Source organism: Pholis gunnellus (genome assembly GCF_910591455.1).
Source record: "Pholis gunnellus genome assembly, chromosome: 10".
Lineage (NCBI taxonomy): Eukaryota > Metazoa > Chordata > Actinopteri > Perciformes > Pholidae > Pholis > Pholis gunnellus.
In genome coordinates this window covers 25,571,933-25,593,648 of record NC_136537.1, presented here as the reverse complement: position 1 = coordinate 25,593,648, position 21,716 = coordinate 25,571,933, and the positions used below count along the sequence as shown (strand labels likewise).

Genomic DNA, 21,716 nt, shown 5'->3' with positions numbered 1-21,716 from the left:
ACTATAACTTGCTGAACTGTGTGACTGCAGCCTGGACTCTACCTTGCTATGCTCGCCGGCCACAGCATTAGGCAGATGCAAAGTCAGATAAGACGTTGTCCTTTCGTTCACATCTGCAGGCGCTCTCTTACGAAAGCCTCAAGGCTTGTTGCATCAGTCACAGGGCCTTGAGTTCCTTCAAAGTTACATTTTTGTTTTTAGTCATTTTCTTTTATTGTTCTGCGGAGCAGCTATATGGTGTTTCAACACCAAAGGACCCTGGCAGTCCGTGTAGAAGGAACTCACAATTTCGCAGACAATCCAACTCCTTCAACATCATCATAACAAAAGGAAATGTAATTTAATCACACGTGAAAAACCTTCTTTTTTAGTTTTTAGGAAAATAACTATTAAAGTAATATTTAAAATAAAAACATTTGTGATATTAACTTTTTTCAACACGTTTTGAATTTTTTTTTCTCATCTGGTCTTTAGAATCTGGATCAATACTCATCAATACATTTTGTAACAATGTCTCAAAGTTCCATAAAGCATCATCCACTTCACATCTTCATCAACCTGTTGTGCTCCAGGTTCATTTGAACATTTGCTTTGTGATCAGTTTGTCCTGAAAGTTCATATTATATTTGAAACAAGTCATGAATTCTCCTGACTGAAGCTGCTTCTACACGTCTGCTACCACGCTGCAGGAAACCCTTGTGAAGTTGAGTTCCACATTTAAAAGATGAACACATCTGATTGATGATGAACAGATTGTTTCTCTTCATCATTTCTTCTTCATGCAGATTGAGTTACTGCAGTTTGTCAGAGGTCAGCTGTTCTACTCTGCTCTCAGCTCTGAAGTCTGAAGTGCTCTGAAGTGATCTACTGCAGACAAGTTCATGGTGGTGTTACCAACATGTTACTGTGGGACAACAATATCTACTAGTGTCTCTGCTGATATGTGTTTGGAAATAATGGTGTAAAGTGATGGTGAACTGGCCACTATCCTGCTCGGGATCAAAGTGTTGGATGTCTTGTCCAACCAACATGAACATCCTTTGGCCCACCTGCTTTCAGGGAACCAGGACGGTTTAAGTCGTGCTTTCAGTTTGTTAGAGCGATCTACTACACTGGAACAACTTATTTCACTGTAAGAATGATTATAAATGTCTTTACAGTGACAGGATTTTCACAAAATGTCTGTTTACAAAAGAAGATGAAACCAAAATGAAAGCCTTTCATGTTGATGATGAAAATAATGATTCATTGTGTATCGATATAAGAAACTCTGTGTGTTGTTTTGTGTGTTTGCAGTCTGTCAGGCTGTGAGATCACAGAGGAAGGCTGTTCTTCTCTGGACTCAGCTCTGAAGTCAAGCCCCTCCCATCTGAGAAAACTGGATCTGAGCTTCAACAAGCTGAAGGATTCAGGAGTGAAGCTGCTGAGTGGTTTTCTGGAGAGTCCACATTGTAGACTGGAGACTCTGAGGTGGGTTCACTGTCTGCTGCTAGTGCAGCACCTTCATGTTTCATCAATAACTCTCTTTGATTTATCTACGTATAGATCCATAAAGTGATACATTTTCTGGTAATATGTTCCACTTCACATCAGCTGCCTCGTTGTCTGCATGTCATCCTCTAAAATCATGAAATGTAAAACTTGTCTGGCTTCATGCTGCTGTTGGATGGATTACTGAACAGGCCTACCGGGCACAGGCCCAGGGGCCCAAAGGGTCAGGGGCCCCCCTGACCTTTACCTACGAGATGTCACTCAAAAAGACACAAAAAGACTACAAAGAGACACAAAAAGTCTACAAAGAGACTACAAAGACTACTGTGGTAGTGGGCGTGGTCTGTGCTCGGCTGCAGGGGAGAGATCTGTCGGAGTGGTTCAGGCTCCAGTGTAGCCGACTCCTTGTTACTCGCGGGTCCTCAACACACCACACCGTCTTCAGCAGTTCAGGTTTACTCAAACGTATTTTATTTACAAACTTAAACTAAACTTCACACTGCCGTGTGCTCTCTCCTGCCGTCCGGCTCCTCGGAGCGCACACAGGCCAGTGTGCATCAATCAGTCTGACTCTTGTGGGCTGGTGTTCCTCTTCCTCTCTGTGTCTCACCGGCCACCAGAGCTCCAGCCTGCTACTGCTGAAGAGGAATGAGGGATAATTAGCAACCGGTTACAGCTGTGCCAATTAACCCTGGCACTGTTCCCCTGAACCACTACCACAGATCTCTTCCTGCAGCTGAGCACAGACCACGCCCACTACCACAACTACAAAGAGACACTAAAAGACTACAAAGAGGCAAAAAGTTACTTGAATGTACTATATATACACTATACTTGATAAATATACTATGTATACTATACTTGAGAGTCAATGTTCATCATTTAAAAAGAGAGTTTAATTGAATCACACTTAAAGAACCAAACCTTTTTATCTTTAGGAAAATAACTGCTAAAGACAGTTTTTTTAAACATTTCTGATGATGACTTTTTCAGAGCATTTGGTATTTTTCAAATATATTTTATTAATAATATTTTATTTTCTGATCCGCTCTGAAGAATCTGGATCAATACTGATCAATGATTTTAAATGTCTTTACAGTGACAGGATTTACACAAAATGTCTGTTTACAAAAAGAAGATGAAACCAAAATGAAAGCCTCTCATGTTGATGATGAAAATAATGATTCATTGTGTATCGATATAAGAAACTCTGTGTGTTGTTTTGTGTGTTTGCAGTCTGTCACACTGTGAGATCACAGAGGAAGGCTGTTCTTCTCTGGGCTCAGCTCTGAAGTCAAACCCCTCCCATCTGATAGAACTGGATCTGAGTCACAACAACCTGAAGGATTCAGGAGTGAAGCTGCTGAGTGGTTTTCTGGAGAGTCCACATTGTAGACTGGAGACTCTGAGGTGGGTTCACTGTCTGCTGCTAGTGCAGCACCTTCATGTTTCATCAATAACTATCTTTGATTTATCTACGTATAGATCCATAAAGTGATACATGTTCTGGTAATATGTTCCACTTCACATCAGCTGCCTCGTTGTCTGCATGTCATCCTCTACAATCATGAAATGTACAACTTGTCTGGCTTCATGCTGCTGTTGGATGGATTACTGAACAGGCCTACCGGGCACAGGCCCAGGTGCCCAAAGGGTCAGGGGCCCCCTGACCTTTACCTATGAAATGTCACTCAAACAGACACAAAGAGACACAAAGAGACACAAAAAGACTACGAAGAGACACAAAGTAACTTGAATATTCTATACTTGAGTGACTCAATGTTCATCTTAAAAAAAGGAAATGTAATTTAATCACATGTAAAAAATCTTCTTTTTTTTAAGTTTCGGAAAATAACTATTAAAGTAATATTTTTAAAAAAAAAACATTTCTGGTACTAACTTTTTTCAACACGTTTTGAATTTTTTTTTTTCTAATCTGGTCTTTAGAATCTGGATCAATACTCATCAATACATTTTGTAACAATGTCTCAAAGTTCCATAAAGCATCATCCACTTCACATCTTCATCAACCTGTTGTGCTCCAGGTTCATTTGAACATTTGCTTTGTGATCAGTTTGTCCTGAAAGTTCATACTATAGTTGAAACAAGTCATGAATTCTCCTGACTTAAGCTGCTTTTACACGTCTGCTACCACGCTGCAGGAAACCCTTGTGAAGTTGAGTTCCACATTTAAAAGATGAACACATCTGATTGATGATGAACAGATTGTTCCTCTTCATCATTTCTTCTTCATGCAGATTGAGTTACTGCAGTTTGTCAGAGGTCAGCTGTTCTTCTCTGCTCTCAGCTCTGAAGTCTGAAGTGATCTACTGCATACAAGTTCATGGTGGTGTTACCAACATGTTCCTGTGGGACAACAATGTCTACTAGTGTCTCTGCTGATATGCATTTGGAAATAATGGTGTAAAGTGATGGTGAACTGGCCACTATCCTGCTCGGGATCAAAGTGTTGGATGTCTTGTCCAACCAACATGAACATCCTTTGGCCCACCTGCTTTCAGGGAACCAGGACGGTTTAAGTCGTGCTTTTAGTTTGTTAGAGCGATCTACTGCACTGGAACAACTTATTTCACTGTGATAATGATTATAAATGTCTTTACAGTGACAGGATTTTCACAATTTCAAATTTTTCAAATATATTTTATTAATAATATTTTATTTTATGATCCGCTCTGAAGAATCTGGATCAATTCTGATCAATGATTATAAATGTCTTTACAGTGACAGGATTTTCACTAAATGTCTGTTTACAAAAGAAGATGAAACCAAAATGAAAGCCTCTCATGTTGATGATGAAAATAATGATTCATTGTTTATCGATATAAGAAACTCTGTGTGTTGTTTTGTGTGTTTGCAGTCTGTCACACTGTGAGATCACAGAGGAAGGCTGTTCTTCTCTGGTCTCAGCTCTGGAGTCAAACCCCTCCCATCTGAGAAAACTGGATCTGAGTGTAAACAACCTGAAGGGTTCAGGAGTGAAGCTGCTGAGTGGTTTTCTGGAGAGTCCACATTGTAGACTGGAGACTCTGAGGTGGGTTCACTGTCTGCTGCTAGTGCAGCACCTTCATGTTTCATCAATAACTCTCTTTGATTTATCTACGTATAGATCCATAAAGTCATACATTTTCTGGTAATATGTTCCACTTCACATCAGCTGCCTCGTTGTCTGCATGTCATCCTCTACAATCATGAAATGTACAACTTGTCTGGCTTCATGCTGCTGTTGGATGGATTACTGAACAGGCCTACCGGGCACAGGCCCAGGGGCCCAAAGGGTCAGGGGCCCCCCTGACCTTTACCTACGAAATGTCACTCAAAGAGACACATAAAGACTACCGTTGTGGTTTTTTCCTCGTTGATCCTCTTCTTTGACTTTAGCTAACGGTTGGCTCAGTAACTGTTCTCTATCTGACTCGTGGTGAGACACCACAGGATCTCACTGTTAGGAACTCAATAACGAACACCCACAGAACACCAAAGATATTGGATTTCCTTCAGTTCACGCAGATTTATTTGCATCACAAAGTATACAAGTAAACCGAGCTGTCCGGAGTCAACTAACTCCATAATAGCATCATTCATTATTTATAGCTCCATTCTACCCTAAGTCTCCCCCTTTGGAGATGTCCTCCTCCACTGAACTCTCACCTAGACAAGTTACACTGTGTACCTCAGACAAGTCATAACAGAGGGTTCTTTGATTAACCACCGTCTCCTTCCCAACTCGTCTTCTTCTGATTTCTCTTCTGGCCGCCCGTCACAGCGACCGGCTCCCGTTCTTCCCCTGCATTAGAAATCTTACCCTACTTGTTCATCTACGTCATCCCCCCTCTACCTTCACCCGGGCTCCAAGGCCGCTATACTAGACTCCCCGTCTCAGTGACGTGAATAACATGTGACAATGATACCGGCCGTTATCACAGGATGAATGTGAATAGACATGGATACATTGTTCTCCCACATTCCCCCCTTGAGTGACTCTCGTCACTCATACTAGAAACATGTTAGAACCTCCCGCTGGTCTTCAGGTCCATGTACTTTACGCTTTTGTTTCTTCTATGTTTTAACAGTCATTGGTTCATTGGTTGGTTAGCTTATGCCTGCGTTTGTGGACTGTCTTCTGTCCTCAGTTTGTCCTCATGTTGTCTCTGTAATAGTTCACTGTATAGTTACTGAATCGGTTGACAACTAGTTAAACGTACTTCCTCTGGCTCTTTTAGATTGGGTTTAGGTTTAAGCGATATAAGTTATATCTAAAAGAACAGGATACATTGCCCCAACAATTCCCCCCTTTGGCCATTCAAGTATTTATAATTCATCAAAATACCAACACATATTACCCACAATGGTTTATATATGCACATCATCCATCGATAAGGTTCAAGCTTTGGCTGTTTTGTGAATGTTAAGCAGCTCTATGTTGTAGCGAGCTAGATAATGTCAACATCAACATGGCAAAATAAATCTCCTGAGATGAGGAGAAACACAGAAATCTGACCTCCGTCTCTGTTGAACTGTATAATGAGACAACATATCAGTGAGTTTCATAACAAACAATCAAACTATTTAAACAATTTGTAAGAAATTCTATCTTCAAGTATTGATATTACCATAATAAACATTCTTAATCAACTGTCAATTTAATTAATTCCTTTATTAAGTAAAAAGAAAAGAAAGCATGAGCTGTTTTGTGAGCTCATATTTCTCAGATAGCGAGCTGTAATAATCAACATGAGTATTAAACAGAAATGTCACTTTCAAAGTCCTGCTCATCTACGGGAGGAGAACAGTCGGCGTTGGAGACAAGTCAGATGTTGCAGGATCGAGAAATCCCTGCTGAAGCTAGACAACAATAAAAACTAGAAAATGCATTTCCTGCTGAAAATGCGTTGGAATGCTGAAAGCTGAAATGAACTGCTGAAACATTGCTGAAAATAGATATCCAATTAAAAAATAAATTGCAAAAAGCTTAATAATTCAAAAAGTTTAAAGATTACAAATTGCTGAAAATACAGAAATGGGAGACTACCTGTCTGAAAAATGTTGAAGCCCAAAAGCATTTAAACTGCACTGCTGTAAACCCTTCTAGTTGAAATGTTGAACTATGGTGTCTGTAGCTGAAAGTATGAGGAAGAAGAAGGCTTTGAAAGTTGAAGAAATTTAACAGGATTTGAAAATGTTCTCCATAGATATCCCATTCAAAAAAGATTGCAAAAAGCTGAATAATTCAAAAAGTTTAAAGATTAGAAACATGAAGAGATATAGCACCCCTCTGCTGAAAGAGCTGAACATTTTAATATTCTAACGGTTTCTGTGGCTTAAAAAATGTCAGCAGTAGTGATATTTGTTGTAGTAGTAGAAGAAGTTGTAGTAGAAGTATTATAAGTAGTAGAAGTATTAGTAGCGTTAGAATAAGTGTGTGTGGGGGGGTCCTCTAAAAGTATCCAAGACCTGAATGACTGAATGAGAGACACAGAGAGACAGAGAGAGAGAGAAGTGTATGTGCACGTGTGTCTGTGAGTCTGTGTGTTTATCAACATTGCTGATTACCTTAATCACGAACACCTGTGTGCCAGCAGCCTGTTCATGGAGAACAGACAGGCAGACAGACAGTTACATGGACTGAGTGAGTGTGAGAGAGAGACAGACAGCCAGACAGACAGGAGATCTAACAATCCCTCCATGTCGTGTGCGTAGAGAGACAGACAGAGAGAGAGTGAGACACAGACAGACAGAGGGAGAGAGTGACAGAAAGAGATAACCAGACAGAGAGAGACAGACAGACACTCTGATCTCTCTGGTAATCCTTCTCATCTGGAGATTGTCCTATGTTTTAACATTTACAGCTAAAGTAACTATTGTCCTGCTCTGCCAGGTCTTTCCTCGTCTCGCCCACTTGTGTCATGGTGTGTGTACATCTCACTGGAATCAGGAAACTTGTCAGAATACCCATATTTGATTGGCTGAGCAGCATCACGCATATCTCCAAGTCGTGTGTGCATGTGTGTCTCAGTGCCTCTGTGTGTTTATAAACATCACTAACGAGCTCATAGAAACACCTGTGTGCTTGGGTGCACTGGTTGGTGATTGCAGCACCTGTGTGAGAGATTAGAGTGAACAGCGATTTTCAACAAAACTACCTGTCGAACATATGCCCTTTATACCAAAACCATGAGACTAATCAATAAAATATGGATACCGTGAGAAAGATAAGACTCTGCCGAACGCGCTGATGTGTTTTTTATTGTTTGTGGTGTTAAAAATGTGAGCTCCAGCGCAATATACAAAACTGGTACCGTCTGCTTTCTTTGAGAAATGAGTGGTCAGATTTAACATTGAGCTCTATGGAGCAGAACGTTGTTTTTTCCTCTCAATTAAGTCATTTTCTGCCAAATGTGTAAATCTGTGGGATTCCACAATCACTTTTTAACGAGAAGAACAGGATTAGCTACTGTAAAAACTAAAAAATATATATGAAGAGTGAAAATTGTGGAGTCCAAGGCAAAAGACAAATATTTTTTTCACAAGAATCTGAAGCTGCTCTTCACTCTAGCGGTGACATCACGCACTCTAAGCTGCGCAATACACACCCATTATAAAGGCAGAAAAGGACTGAAAAAATCATAAAAGTTAAAATGTGACAGTTCAAAAAGTTAAAAAGATATCAAAAAGATTATAACATACAGTAATAGCTTAAGATGTTCTCAGTATTTTAAAGTTGAAATGGTGTCTGTAGCTGAAAGTATGAGGAAGTTGAAGGATTTGAAAGTTGAAGAATTATTTGAAGTATTTGAAAATATTCTCCATAGAAACCCATTCAAAAAAAAGTTGCAAAAAGCTTAATAATTCAAAAAGTTTAAAGATTACAAATATGAAAAGTCAGCATCACCCCTCTCCTGAAAGAGCTGAACATTTTAATATTTTAACGGTTTCTGTGGTTCGGTGGCGCCCGCGAGAGCTCTGCTTCTGAAACGCTCCGGTGGGGCAGGTCGCAGGTCGCGGAGCAGACGCCTTTTTCTCTCTCTTTCTCTGGTTCGCGCTCTCCGGTCGTTAGCCCCGCCCCTCTAAGAACCCGGTAGGTTACCAACGAGTCTCATCTGACTCTCCTGATTGGCTGGAAACACATTGACACCTGACCAACCAATACGGTAAGGACACGAGCGGTTCAAGGGCAACTCCGACTGTAGGACACTTAAGAACTTTTGCAAACTATATTTCTCTGCCTATGAACACATATGCATATGTACTGTTTTACAGGAATTTCAAGGAACACGTGTAAACAAATTAGCAGGGTGCTACACTTATTTCACTGTAATAATGATTTTAAATGTCTTTACAGTCACAGGATTTTAACTAAATGTCTGTTTACAAAAGAAGATGAAACCAAAATGAAAGCCACTCATGTTTATGATGAAAATAATGATTCATTGTGTATCGATATAAGAAACTCTGTGTGTTGTTTTGTGTGTTTGCAGTCTGTCACACTGTGAGATCACAGAGGAAGGCTGTTCTTCTCTGGGCTCAGCTCTGAAGTCAAACCCCTCCCATCTGAGAGAACTGCGCCTGAGTGAAAACAAGCTGAAGGATTCAGGAGTGAAGCTGCTGAGTGGTTTTCTGGAGAGTCCACATTGTAGACTGGAGACTCTGAGGTAGGTTCACTGTCTGCTGCTAGTGCAGCACCTTCATGTTTCATCAATAACTCTCTTTGATTTATCTACGTATAGATCCATAAAGTCATACATTTTCTGGTAATATGTTCCACTTCACATCAGCTGCCTCGTTGTCTGCATGTCATCCTCTACAATCATGAAATGTACAACTTGTCTGGCTTCATGCTGCTGTTGGATGGATTACTGAACAGGCCTACCGGGCACAGGCCCAGGGGCCCAAAGGGTCAGGGGCCCCCCTGACCTTTACCTACGAAATGTCACTCAAACAGACACAAAGAGACACAAAGACACATAAAGTAACTTGAATATACTATACTTGAGTGACTCAACGTTCAACATAAAAAAAGGAAATGTAATTTAATCACATGTGAAAAACCTTATTTTTTTTAAATTTAGGAAAATAACTATTAAAGTAATATTTAAAATAAAAAACATTTCTGATACTAACTTTTATCAAAACGTTTTGAATTTCTTTTTTCTAATCTGCTCTTTAGAATCTGAATCAATACTCATCATACATTTTGTAACAATGTCTCAAAGTTCTTTATAATACGGGTCAGATGAAATCAAGCATTCTGATTGGTTGAGAGTGAGTCACGGGGTGTACTGTATTGAGCCATAAAGTACTGTACACCTGTTTACATTTACCTGAGCGTTCCATATCAGTGCGCACTCAAAATAACAGGTAGATTTTGCGCGACCGGCACAACAATCTACACCAATCACTGCCTGCGCAGCACCTTGGTGCAAACTCTCTCTAATGCTGGTTGGAAGCAAGAGAAATCATGTCAGTGAGTGGACATGAATCCCAAAGCTCCCTTCAAAGCTACTGGGCACCAAATCTCAATGAAAGACAGCGTTGGAGTAATGTCCTTGCTGGAGAAGCACTTCAACACCGAGCCACCGGCAAAGAGAGCAAGAGTGGTCTGAAGCGATGTCATCAGAGACGAAGGGACACGAGACACGTTTCCACCGACGCACAATTAATGGAGATCCAAATCAACACAATCAAACGTTAACAACAGCCGTCATTTCTGTTATTTTAAATGGAACTTTTATAAAATGAGCATTGTGAATGAATGAGATGGTGCGAGATCTAGCTAGGCTAACACACGTGATGATCCCAATGCTGTTTGTCTGTTGCATAGCAACAGCCACACGTACGGGACTATTTTCTCTCGGCTACTGAAATGCGATACACAACGTTTGGTGGCTACAAGTATTTTGTGCTGAAAGGCAGCTTACTATTTACTTACTATTCATAATGTCGCAGGCAACCGTATTATAAAAGCCTCCGCTACGCGTCGGGCCAGCAAACCCTTGAACAGTACATTATTAACGATACAGTACTGCCTCGAGTACCTTATTGCTTAAATAAAGCATTATCCACTTCACATCTTCATCAACCTGTTGTGCTCCAGGTTCATTTGAACATTTGCTTTGTGATCAGTTTGTCCTGAAAGTTCATATTATATTTGAAACAAGTCATGAATTCTCCTGACTTAAGCTGCTTCTACACGTCTGCTACCACGCTGCAGGAAACCCTTGTGAAGTTGAGTTCCACATTCCACATTCCACAGCTGTTCTTCTCTGCTCTCAGCTCTGAAGTCTGAAGTGATCTACTGCATATAAGTTCATGGTGGTGTTACCAACATGTTACTGTGGAACAACAATGTCTACTAGTGTCTCTGCTAATATGCATTTGGAAATAATGGTGTAGAGTGATGGTGAACTGGCCACTATCCTGCTCGGGATCAAAGTGTTGGATGTCTTGTCCAACCAACATGAACATCCTTTGGCCCACCTGCTTTCAGGGAACCAGGACGGTTTAAGTCGTGCTTTTAGTTTGTTAGAGCGATCTACTGCACTGGAACAACTTATTTCACTGTAATAATGATTTTAAATGTCTTTACAGTGACAGGATTTTCACAAAATGTCTGTTTACAAAAGAAGATGAAACCAAAATGAAAGCCTCTCATGTTGATGATGAAAATAATGATTCATTGTGTATCGATATAAGAAACTCTGTGTGTTGTTTTGTGTGTTTGCAGTCTGTCATGGTGTGAGATCACAGAGCAACGCTGTTCTTCTCTGGGCTCAGCTCTGAAGTCAAACCCCTCCCATCTGAGAGAACTGGATCTGAGAGGAAACTCCCTGGAGGATTCAGGAGTGAAGCTGCTGAGTGGTTTTCTGGAGAGTCCAGATTGTAGACTGGAGACTCTGAGGTGGGTTCACTGTCTGCTGCTAGTGCAGCACCTTCATGTTTCATCAATAACTCTCTTTGATTTATCTACGTATAGATCCATAAAGTGATACATTTTCTGGTAATATGTTCCACTTCACATCAGCTGCCTCGTTGTCTGCATGTCATCCTCTACAATCATGAAATGTGCAACTTGTCTGGCTTCATGGTGCTGTTGGATGGATTACTGAACAGGCCTACCGGGCACAGGCCCAGGTGCCCAAAGGGTCAGGGGCCCCCCTGACCTTTACCTATGAAATGTCACTCAAAGAGACACAAAGAGACACAAAGAGACACAAAAAGACTACGAAGAGACACAAAGTAACTTGAATATTCTATACTTGAGTGACTCAATGTTCATCTTAAAAAAAGGAAATGTAATTTAATCACATGTAAAAAAACTTTTTTTTTTAAGTTTTAGGAAAATAGCTAAGTAATATTTAAAAAAAACATTTCTGATACTAACTTTTATCAAAATGTTTTGAATTTTTTTTTTCTAATCTGGCCTTTAGAATCTGGATCAATACTCATCAATACATTTTGTAACAATGTCTCAAAGTTCCATAATGCATCATCCACTTCACATCTTCATCAACATGTTGTGCTCCAGGTTCATTTGAACATTTGCTTTGTGATCAGTTTGTCCTGAAAGTTCATATTATATTTGAAACAAGTCATGAATTCTCCTGACTTAAGCTGCTTTTACACGTCTGCTACCACGCTGCAGGAAACCCTTGTGAAGTTGAGTTCCACATTTAAAAGATGAACACATCTGATTGATGATGAACAGATTGTTCCTCTTCATCATTTCTTCTTCATGCAGATTGAGTTACTGCAGTTTGTCAGAGGTCAGCTGTTCTTCTCTGCTCTCAGCTCTGAAGTCTGAAGTGATCTACTGCATACGAGTTCATGGTGGTGTTACCAACATGTTACTGTGGGATAACAATGTCTACTAGTGTCTCTGCTGATATGCGTTTGGAAATAATGATGTAGAGTGATGGTGAACTGGCCACTATCCTGCTCGGGATCAAAGTGTTGGATGTCTTGTCCAACCAACATGAACATCCTTTGGCCCACCTGCTTTCAGGGAACCAGGACGGTTTAAGTCGTGCTTTTAGTTTGTTAGAGCGATCTACTACACTGGAACAACTTATTTCACTGTAATAATGATTTTAAATGTTTTTACAGTGACAGGATTTTCACAAAATGTCTGTTTACAAAAGAAGATGAAACCAAAATGAAAGCCTCTCATGTTTGTGATGACAATAATGATTCATTGTGTAACGATATAAGAAACTCTGTGTGTTGTTTTGTGTGTTTGCAGTCTGTCAGACTGTAAGATCACAGAGGAAGGCTGTTCTTCTCTTGGCTCAGCTCTGAAGTCAAACCCCTCCCATCTGAGAGAACTGAATCTGTGGGGAAACAAGCTGAAGGATTCAGGAGTGAAGCTGCTGAGTGGTTTTCTGGAGAGTCCACATTGTAGACTGGAGACTCTGAGGTGGGTTCACTGTCTGCTGCTAGTGCAGCACCTTCATGTTTCATCAATTACTCTCTTTGATTTATCTACGTATAGATCCATAAAGTGATACATTTTCTGGTAATATGTTCCACTTCACATCAGCTGCCTCGTTGTCTGCATGTCATCCTCTACAATCATGAAATGTACAACTTGTCTGGCTTCATTCTGCTGTTGGATGGATTACTGAACAGGCCTACCGGGCACAGGCCCAGGGGCCCAAAGGGTCAGGGGCCCCCCTGACCTTTACCTACGAAATGTCACTCAAAGAGACACAAAGAGACAAAAAGTAACTTGAATATACTATACTTGAGTGACTCAATGTTCATCATAAAAAAAGGAAATGTAATTTAATCACACGTAAAGAACCTTCTTTTTTTAATGTAACCCCCCTGCAGCTGTCGCTTTAGAGACAGTGCAGAATAGACAGAAATTAGGGGAATTATCAAATCTAATCTAGGTTCAATAAGGAGATTGGTGAATATGTCACTTGTTTGACTGCTACAGAAAAGAAATATCCACCCCGAATTACACGAAGCAACGTTTTTTTTTACAAAGGTTTAATTAGGACACAATATAATAATCAATAGTACAACAACTTCACATTTCCAAACATCAAAGGTGTGTCCACACATGTAGTATCAAAATCAACACAAACCTCTGAGATCTCAGGAATAAAATTAAATTGAAAAAAAATGATAAAAGAAAGAGTTCAGTTTTCAAATGTCCTACCGCCCCCCCTGTGCACAATGTCCAGTGAAATGGACTCCAGGTGAACTGCGATGTCCGATCGAGATGGAGATTCCCTCAGGTGAAGGTAGATGGTACGATGAATGGAGAGAGTGGTGACAGGCAGGACGGTGGATGGACGACACCTCCGGTTCCAGCGAAGAAACGATACAAAAAAAACAGCCTATGCACATATGCAGGACAATAGTTCATTACTAAATTTACTCAACTGGGCCTGCAACCCGCATGGCTGTAAACATCACACACAATATAACTAATTAGCGAACATACATAACTCAAGGCATTCAATTACAATCATTACATCTTCATGAATGGTTTTTTTTTCCTATCCTCTTCAGATTTATCCTGACTGGTTTTTTCTTTTAGTAAAATACAACTTACATACAAACTTACTCCTAAATATCGTCGAGCATTCATGCTAACAAAGCTAACATGCAACGGTAAAAGCATTGAACTTCAATTCACTCACCAGGATATCAAACGTTCTAAGAATCTCCAGGCGAAACTACAGCTCTTCAGTGACTCGTCGTCTAACATTCAATATAAAGTTGTTAACTTTATTCTCTCAGAATCTATCTAATCTTTTTTTCTCTCCACAACAACTTCTACTATACTAAAGCACAGACGGAAAAAACAAAGATCCTCTAATAAAAAAACGGATTATCACTTCTATCGATCTCTGTGTATGGAGAAACAAAGATCGTTTATTAAGGATAAGATTGACTCTCCTAGCATTCTTCTGTGTACAAAAAACGGCTATCTGACCACCTGTCGAACTCACTTAAAGGGACAGTAACATAGTTCCAAACATAATAATTAAGATCCAGATTAAATTATTATTCTGGTTACATTAAGTTTTAGGAAATAACTATTAAAGTAATATTTATAAAAAACATTTCTGATAACTTTTTTCAACACGTTTTGAATTTTTTTTTTCTAATCTGGTCTTTAGAATCTGGATCAATACTCATCAATACATTTTGTAACAATGTCTCAAAGTTCTATAAAGCATCATCCACTTCACATCTTCATCAACATGTTGTGCTCCAGGTTCATTTGAACATTTGCTTTGTGATCAGTTTGTCCTGAAAGTTCATATTATATTTGAAACAAGTCATGAATTCTCCTGACTTAAGCTGCTTCTACACGTCTGCTACCACGCTGCAGGAAACCCTTGTGAAGTTGAGTTCCACATTTAAAAGATGAACACATCTGATTGATGATGAACAGATTGTTCCTCTTCATCATTTCTTCTTCATGCTGATTGAGTTACTGCAGTTTGTCAGAGGTCAGCTGTTCTTCTCTGCTCTCAGCTCTGAAGTCTGAAGTGATCTACTGCATACAAGTTCATGGTGGTGTTACCAACATGTTCCTGTGGGACAACAATATCTACTAGTGTCTCTGCTAATATGCTTTTGGAAATAATGGTGTAAAGTGATGGTGAACTGGCCACTATCCTGCTCGGGATCAAAGTGTTGGATGTCTTGTCCAACCAACATGAACATCCTTTGGCCCACCTGCTTTCAGGGAACCAGGACGGTTTAAGTCGTGCTTTTAGTTTGTTAGAGCGATCTACTACACTGGAACAACTTATTTCACTGTTATAATGATTTTAAATGTTTTTACAGTGACAGAATTTACACAAAATGCCTGTTTACAAAAGAGGATGAAACCAAAATGAAAGCCTCTCATGTTGATGATGAAAATAATGATTCATTGTGTATCGATATAAGAAACTCTGTGTGTTGTTTTGTGTGTTTGCAGTCTGTCACGCTGTAAGATCACAGAGGAAGGCTGTTCTTCTCTGGACTCAGCTCTGAAGTCAAACCCCTCCCATCTGAGAGAACTGCATCTGAGTGGAAACAACCTGAAGGATTCAGACGTGAAGCTGCTGTCTGATCTTGTGGAGAGTCCACATTGTCGACTGGAGACTCTGAGGTCAGTAGAGGGTTGGAGTCAGTCCGTGCTGGTTTCAGCAGTATTGTACCAAACACAGATCCACAGGCTTCAGGATTGGACGAGAGAGAGAGAGCAGTCAGCCAATCAGATGAGTCAGAAGCTTGTTGTGATTGTGTTTGAGACCATGTGTTGTTGTTCACGTCTACAGGAAGTGAAGCTTGTTAACAGCTGACGGCATCATCAGATGTTTAGAGACAGTGGTCCTCATTCATCAAACTATCAAACTGTTGATCAGTTCATCTTTGTCACAGCTCTGAGATCAGTCTGACTGAAGCCTGCACATCACTGGCTCTCACTTCATAGAACCAGCGTTGCATGTAGCCAATCATCAATCAGGGCTGAAATAACCACTAGTGCTGCTTTGTACAAGTTGAGGAAGTCCCAGATATGTGAAACCAAACTCCATCACGTCTGGTTCATAACATCATCTGGAGGAGTATTCACTGTATCTATCCAGACACTCGTCGGCTGGTTTACTACAGCTGTATGAACCCAAAATAAACAGATTCAGCTGTGATTTAACTTCAACAAACATTCAAAAGATGCTGAAATAACTATATAATGATGTTGATTTGTAAAAAGTCTGGATTCATGCTTTGTCAGGTCTGTCCACAAGATGACAAGCTAACAACTGTTAAAATGGTTGTTTTCTGAATGGAGTCTGGATCAATCAATGCTAGGCTATGCTAACATTGTAGCTGCTCCATCATCTAGGCGTACATAGGTCAGCGTGGTTATTGTTTGTACCGTAGACAGTCTGTGGTTCATACTCATACATATATACACATAGTCTGGTCTCTGTATGAGGTATCGTAGAGCTCTGGGTGAACACAGAAGGATACGATATGTTTATCCTCCATTTGTGATTCAACAGCGTCAGGACGTCAGTGATGAAGGAGGAGAATCTCAACGCTGAAAAGCTTTAACGACACAGCCTCACGTGTGTTTGTTACTCCATTGGAGATATTTAAATTTGCATCGCGTCTTTCACCTCATTGGCTCAAATTTACGTCTATTAGCGTCTTTGCATTTACTTTGTATGTAATCACGTCGCGTGAATAGTCTGCTTGGCGTTTGTTGTGAACGCAGCATAACAGGGTTAAATCCATCTTTACAGTGAGCAGTGAACACCTCTCTGGTTCTGCAGTCATGATGCGTTCAGGACTCTCAGCACTTTATTTCTGTGAAACCTGCAGAGTCAACAGACTGGAGGCCCAAAGTGTCTGCAGGTGTGTGAGCTTGGAGCTCAGTGTAGGTTAACATGAGAGCTGAGAGGAAGCTGCTCTTTCTACTGGATGTGCTGTCACTGACTGACGGCTGATGAAGGGAGTCTCTGGAAACACTGATTCATCTCTTCTCTTGTCTTCTTCTTCTCTCATCAGGTGGTAGTGATCTCTGTCAGCTGAGTCCTGGTGATCCAGAGAGCATCTGGAGACTGGAGACTGCTCCACCACCTCCACCTGGATTTTATTTAGTGTACCAAACACCAGAAGACTTTTAAAGACTAAAGTCTGACACCCTCTCACATGTAAAGACATCGGGCCTCATAGAACAACAGATTATGAGCTGGAATGAGGTAGAACAATGAAACTTGGAACAATAACTGGAAATGATGTTCATGTGCTTCTCAAGACACATGACTCCGATCGGCCACATGGTGGCGCTGTAATTAACGTCCCAAAATGCGATTTTTGAAAAGCCACGCCCCTCACACCAGAAGTCCCATCGACTGGAAATTTGACTCCCATGTTCAGCTCAGTCTGCTCTACTAAACAGCCTTTTGGACCGAATACAGATGTTTGCTATCTCCTCCTAAACCTTACCTCTGTTTGCTACCAGATGTTCTGAGGATCATTATTGCTAAAACATTGTCAACGCTTACCAAAATCTTGTGGATAACTTAATTAGTTTAATCAGAGCTCAGTACGTGGATCGTTAGGAAATATTGAACCAATAAGAAGAAGTTAAGTCATAAAAGTAACACAGTTCAAACTGCTTCATGCAGAAAGAACAGCTGGCAATAAATCACAGACTGTGTGAATGATGAAATGAACACATTAATAATATCACTGTCTCATCTAGAGCACAACATCTACTCCATGTGTGTATTCTGTTACATGAATGTGCTGCAGATGTATTCTGATGACATGAATGAATATATGTGAGTCTTGTCCTTTCAGTTGTAACCCCGGCGCTGTGAAACAGACTTGGCTTGTTTTCTTTAGTTCTACTTTAGGCTCATGAAGTCTTGATGCGTTTATGTTTTATTCTACTCAGTGAGTTACTATTGATTTCTCTCCTATCAATGAATCTGTCATGATGTCACTTCTTTGATCTCTATTATTGCTGAGTAATCATTTAATGATGATGATGTTTAAGTGACTTTCAGTCAATTATCGATGTGATATCAGACGTGCTTTGTGACGCATAATTGGTTGAGATGATTTAATGAGATGATCTTGGTTTGACATACTTTGCTCTGATCTTTGTCAGTCAGCAAAGGAAACAGGATGTAAGGTCAGATGCTGTAACCATGGTGACTGTTTAGGAGACATCCTGACTGATGTTCCACCAGGAAGACCAGACAGGAACCTTAGAGATAAGAGTTAACCTCAAGAAGTCTGTCATGAGCTGTGAGACTACGTAAACAGCTTCATCAGTGATGTGCTAATGTTTAGTTGTGACCATATATGGACCAGGAGGTTAACGATGCTCCAAGTAAAAAGGTAGAAACAGGAGGAGACGACACACAATCAGGGCTTCTTGACGAGGCTTATTTGGTGATTTGAACTTTCGAATTTTGCCTTTTCTTTTATTTGCTTTTTATATCATCCATTTTTTGTAACTTTTAATCTTCTTTTTATTGTATAAACCAAATAAAACGTGTTTGTATTTTGTGCATTCCAACCAAAGTCAACCAAAGTCAGATTGGGACCTAATTTGAGGGTGTTAGGGTCAGAGTCCTGAACCTGAGCTTCATAACCGAGGGAGGATCCCAACCCCACAGGGTTCCTCCTCCTGTGGTGGCCTTTTAAACAGGTCCATCCTGGACTACTTCCAGTCCTCCACCACCTGCTGCATTCTCACTGTACTACATCTCAGAGGTACATAGTGTACTTTTTACTGTACTACAAGTTTTATTCAGACCGTCTCCTGACCGCCTGCACTCACTCACACACATTTTCATTTAAGATTAATAGATTTAAGACCTGAAGTTCAGCTTCCTGCTCATTCGTTCCTCTCTGCAAGATGTGAGTTTATAATAAAGGATCCATTTCAGAAAGAGTCTTATTTACATAACTTTATCTTCATTACATGTGTACAAACACTCCGGTTTGATACATTATGAGGACAAACAGTTCGTATAAAAGCAACAGATTTACATGTTGGTGTGAAAATAGAAACAGTTATTTACAGCGTGGCATGTTTCAGAGGAAGTCAAACTTCTTCTTCTTCTTCAGTACACTTTGGACCTACAAGGAAACAAATAAAAAAGGGGACAATTTAAGCATGAACTTGAATATTTCCAGACGTAATAAAAGATTTGTATTGAACTGAGAACCCCCCCCCCCACACACACACACACACACACACACACACATCAGTTGACCAGAGCAGGACTCTCACCTGGAGAAGGTGGAGACGGAGAGGAGTCCCAGCAGCAGCTCCAGGCCGTAGAAGACGAGCAGCACGGCGCTGAGGATGAACTCCAGCCGCAGGACGAAGGTCTGCAGCAGCAGGAAGTAAACGGCCAGCGCGGCACACGGGACGAGCACGAAGAGCGACGCACACGAGGCCAACGAGCGCTCGCACAGGTTCCCCTTCCAGCCTGAAGGACAGCACCAGGTCAGTGAGAACCACTATACATCCACACCAGCTGAGACCTCAGACACCAGCTGGATCAAACTTCCTTTAAACAGCTGATCAGTTCCTGGTTTTCTGTGATAGAGTGTCTGAGTCAAAGGACAGGTGAGTGTTATTGAAGCAGGACTCGTCTCGCTCTGCACTTCATTCAGACTGCTTTATATGAAAACATGAATTATCTGGTTTAGATGACAATAAGAAGTTTCTACATCTGAGTAGATGGTTCTTGGACAGATTTGAGTCGATCTGAATATCGATATATATTTTAGCTCTATTTAGTCGAATCAGCACTAAAGGTCCTCTGAACACCTGCAGGGACGTCTGGACGCAGTTGCAGTCGTGCAGCAGCACAAAGAGCAAATATCTGAAGTGCATAAAAGATGAATCATCTGTTTGTGACAGCTATGTGTGAGGTCTCCTGTAGGTTTAATCTCCAGTTAAAACAAAGATTATAGGAGTAAGTGACTTTGCTACGGTACGACCCGATGTATCCGGTGATCCCGCTGCTCACCGTAGAAGATCCGCAGCGTCTCCAGACCGAGGAAGAGAAGCAGCAGAACCACGTCCAGAACCAGGTTATCTGACGGGTAGGGCAGTAGAACCCCTTCAAGAGAAGAAGAGTTAATCCTTCAGCTTTAAGAAGAACAGTGAAGAACCACTGACCTCCAGCTCAATAACGCACCAAAGAAGAAAAGAGCATTTTAAATGAATGAATTGTTAAATTATTTGAACCCTGTGGCGACATCTTGAGATGTTTTCATTTTAATCAAGTTCTTTTGAGTTTCCCGAGGGCTGTTTGTACTTTATATTATATATATATCCTCCTCCTCCTCCCCCCCTCTTGTGACACACACAACCAGTACAACATAAACTCATACATTCTATCATAGAGTTCCATCAGTGGTCCACCTCATTGAGTGTGTTTTCTGCTGCATGCTGAGGAAACATCGCTGCTGTATCACTGAGAGCTGTTTGCTGACGGTTTGCCTCAGTGACAGTGGAAAGTAATATGAATATATAATTGTATATATATGTATATTATATATTTTAATGTATAAAACAGCGTCTCTCTCTCTCAGACCTTTGTAGATGAACATCAGGATCTCTGCCATGTAGAAGGCAGCAAAGTACCAGCTGTTCAGGTAGAAGAGGACCTGAAGAGGAGTGGACGAAAGCTCAGGAAGACGAGTCAAGGACAACAGAGGGACATGAGACACACACACACACACAGACAGAGACAGACACACACACACACACACTGTCTCTCACACACACACAGAGGGCAGGTTTGTGTGTGTGTGTGCGTGTGTGTGCATCAGCTTCATGTGAAGGATACGATTGGTTGGCTTCCTGCAGAGATGAAGAGAAAATAAAATAGAAATAATTGATCAAAATGCATCAACATATAAGGCAATATTTAACCAAATGTTCTATATTACTAAATATGTTTGAATTTGTATTTATTTACAAAAGTGAAGATTAAACAAGTAACCTAATAATTACATGCAGAGGTGAATACAAGATATGTTATATTAAAGTTAATATTCTATAATATAGCTAATAATGTGTTAGGATGCATTCAGCATAATGTACATTTTTACATTTTTCTGTACTTGCATACTTGAACTTAAGTAACATTTTGAAGACAGGACTTTTAATTTGTAAAGGAGTATTTTTCAAAAGTATCGCAGCAGTTCTTCCTCTACTGATTATATTGCCGTAGGCTGTTTGTTACATCCGGTTAACATCCGGGTAAGTTATTACCGAGGACTGGTAACGCTACCAAAACGAAGCTAACATCGGCTAACTCCGGTAGATTCCGAACACAAAACCGGAAGTTCTATTCTTTGATGTTTCGGTCACACAGTTTACTGTTACATCGGTAAATACATTAAAATACAGCTTATTATTAGTATTGGTTACGTCTAAACCTTTTATTAGACACAACGAGTGAGTGACTTACCCGGCGCCATGTTTGATTGCCATGGAAACAGCTTGGGAGGAAGTGCTTCTTCTTCGGTGGGTTCAACCGGAGAGGGTTTCGTTTGCTGCCCCCTAGTAGCTATATGTGGTACTACTAGATAGATAGGTAGATAGGTGGATTTGTAACGACCTGTTAAATCAGTAAAACGTAAATATGTGTGAACATTGATGCCAAGCAGTAGGAAAAATGTAACGTTACGTTTTTATTAATTTATGAATT

General features: G+C 40.4%; 2 protein-coding genes across 4 annotated transcripts in view; one reads left to right on the top strand and one right to left on the bottom strand.

Annotated features, from left to right (window-relative positions):
• LOC306701954 (uncharacterized protein) overlaps nucleotides 1-18,820 on the top strand; it is a 33,364-nt gene extending 14,544 nt beyond the window's left edge. For all 3 annotated transcript variants that reach the window (XM_079167411.1, XM_079167410.1, XM_079167409.1), the window contains 8 exons: nucleotides 1,297-1,470; nucleotides 2,728-2,901; nucleotides 4,370-4,543; nucleotides 8,988-9,161; nucleotides 11,234-11,407; nucleotides 12,749-12,922; nucleotides 15,455-15,628; nucleotides 17,032-18,820. In XM_079167411.1, coding sequence (XP_079023537.1) covers nucleotides 1,297-1,470; nucleotides 2,728-2,901; nucleotides 4,370-4,543; nucleotides 8,988-9,161; nucleotides 11,234-11,407; nucleotides 12,749-12,922; nucleotides 15,455-15,628; nucleotides 17,032-17,038 — 1,225 coding nt within the window. In that variant the 3' untranslated portion in view covers nucleotides 17,039-18,820. The remainder of the gene's footprint in view (nucleotides 1-1,296; nucleotides 1,471-2,727; nucleotides 2,902-4,369; nucleotides 4,544-8,987; nucleotides 9,162-11,233; nucleotides 11,408-12,748; nucleotides 12,923-15,454; nucleotides 15,629-17,031) is intronic.
• Nucleotides 18,821-18,988: 168 nt separating this feature from the next.
• tmem216 (transmembrane protein 216) lies at nucleotides 18,989-21,491 on the bottom strand. Its single transcript, XM_079167417.1, has 6 exons — nucleotides 21,477-21,491; nucleotides 20,850-20,863; nucleotides 20,595-20,688; nucleotides 20,025-20,117; nucleotides 19,277-19,478; nucleotides 18,989-19,122 (listed from the first exon to the last, which is right to left on the bottom strand). Exons 1-6 carry the CDS (start codon nucleotides 21,484-21,486, stop codon nucleotides 19,107-19,109), a joined length of 429 nt encoding a protein of 142 aa, XP_079023543.1. The 5' UTR covers nucleotides 21,487-21,491; the 3' UTR covers nucleotides 18,989-19,106.
• Nucleotides 21,492-21,716: the final 225 nt, after the last annotated feature.

Coding starts and splice junctions, on each gene's coding strand:
- tmem216 (XM_079167417.1), bottom strand. Junction 20,118..20,594: donor CCTGATGTTCATCTACAAAG/GTCTGAGAGAGA, acceptor CTTCTCTTGAAG/GGGTTCTACTGCCCTACCCG. Junction 19,479..20,024: donor GACGCTGCGGATCTTCTACG/GTGAGCAGCGGG, acceptor GCTGTCCTTCAG/GCTGGAAGGGGAACCTGTGC.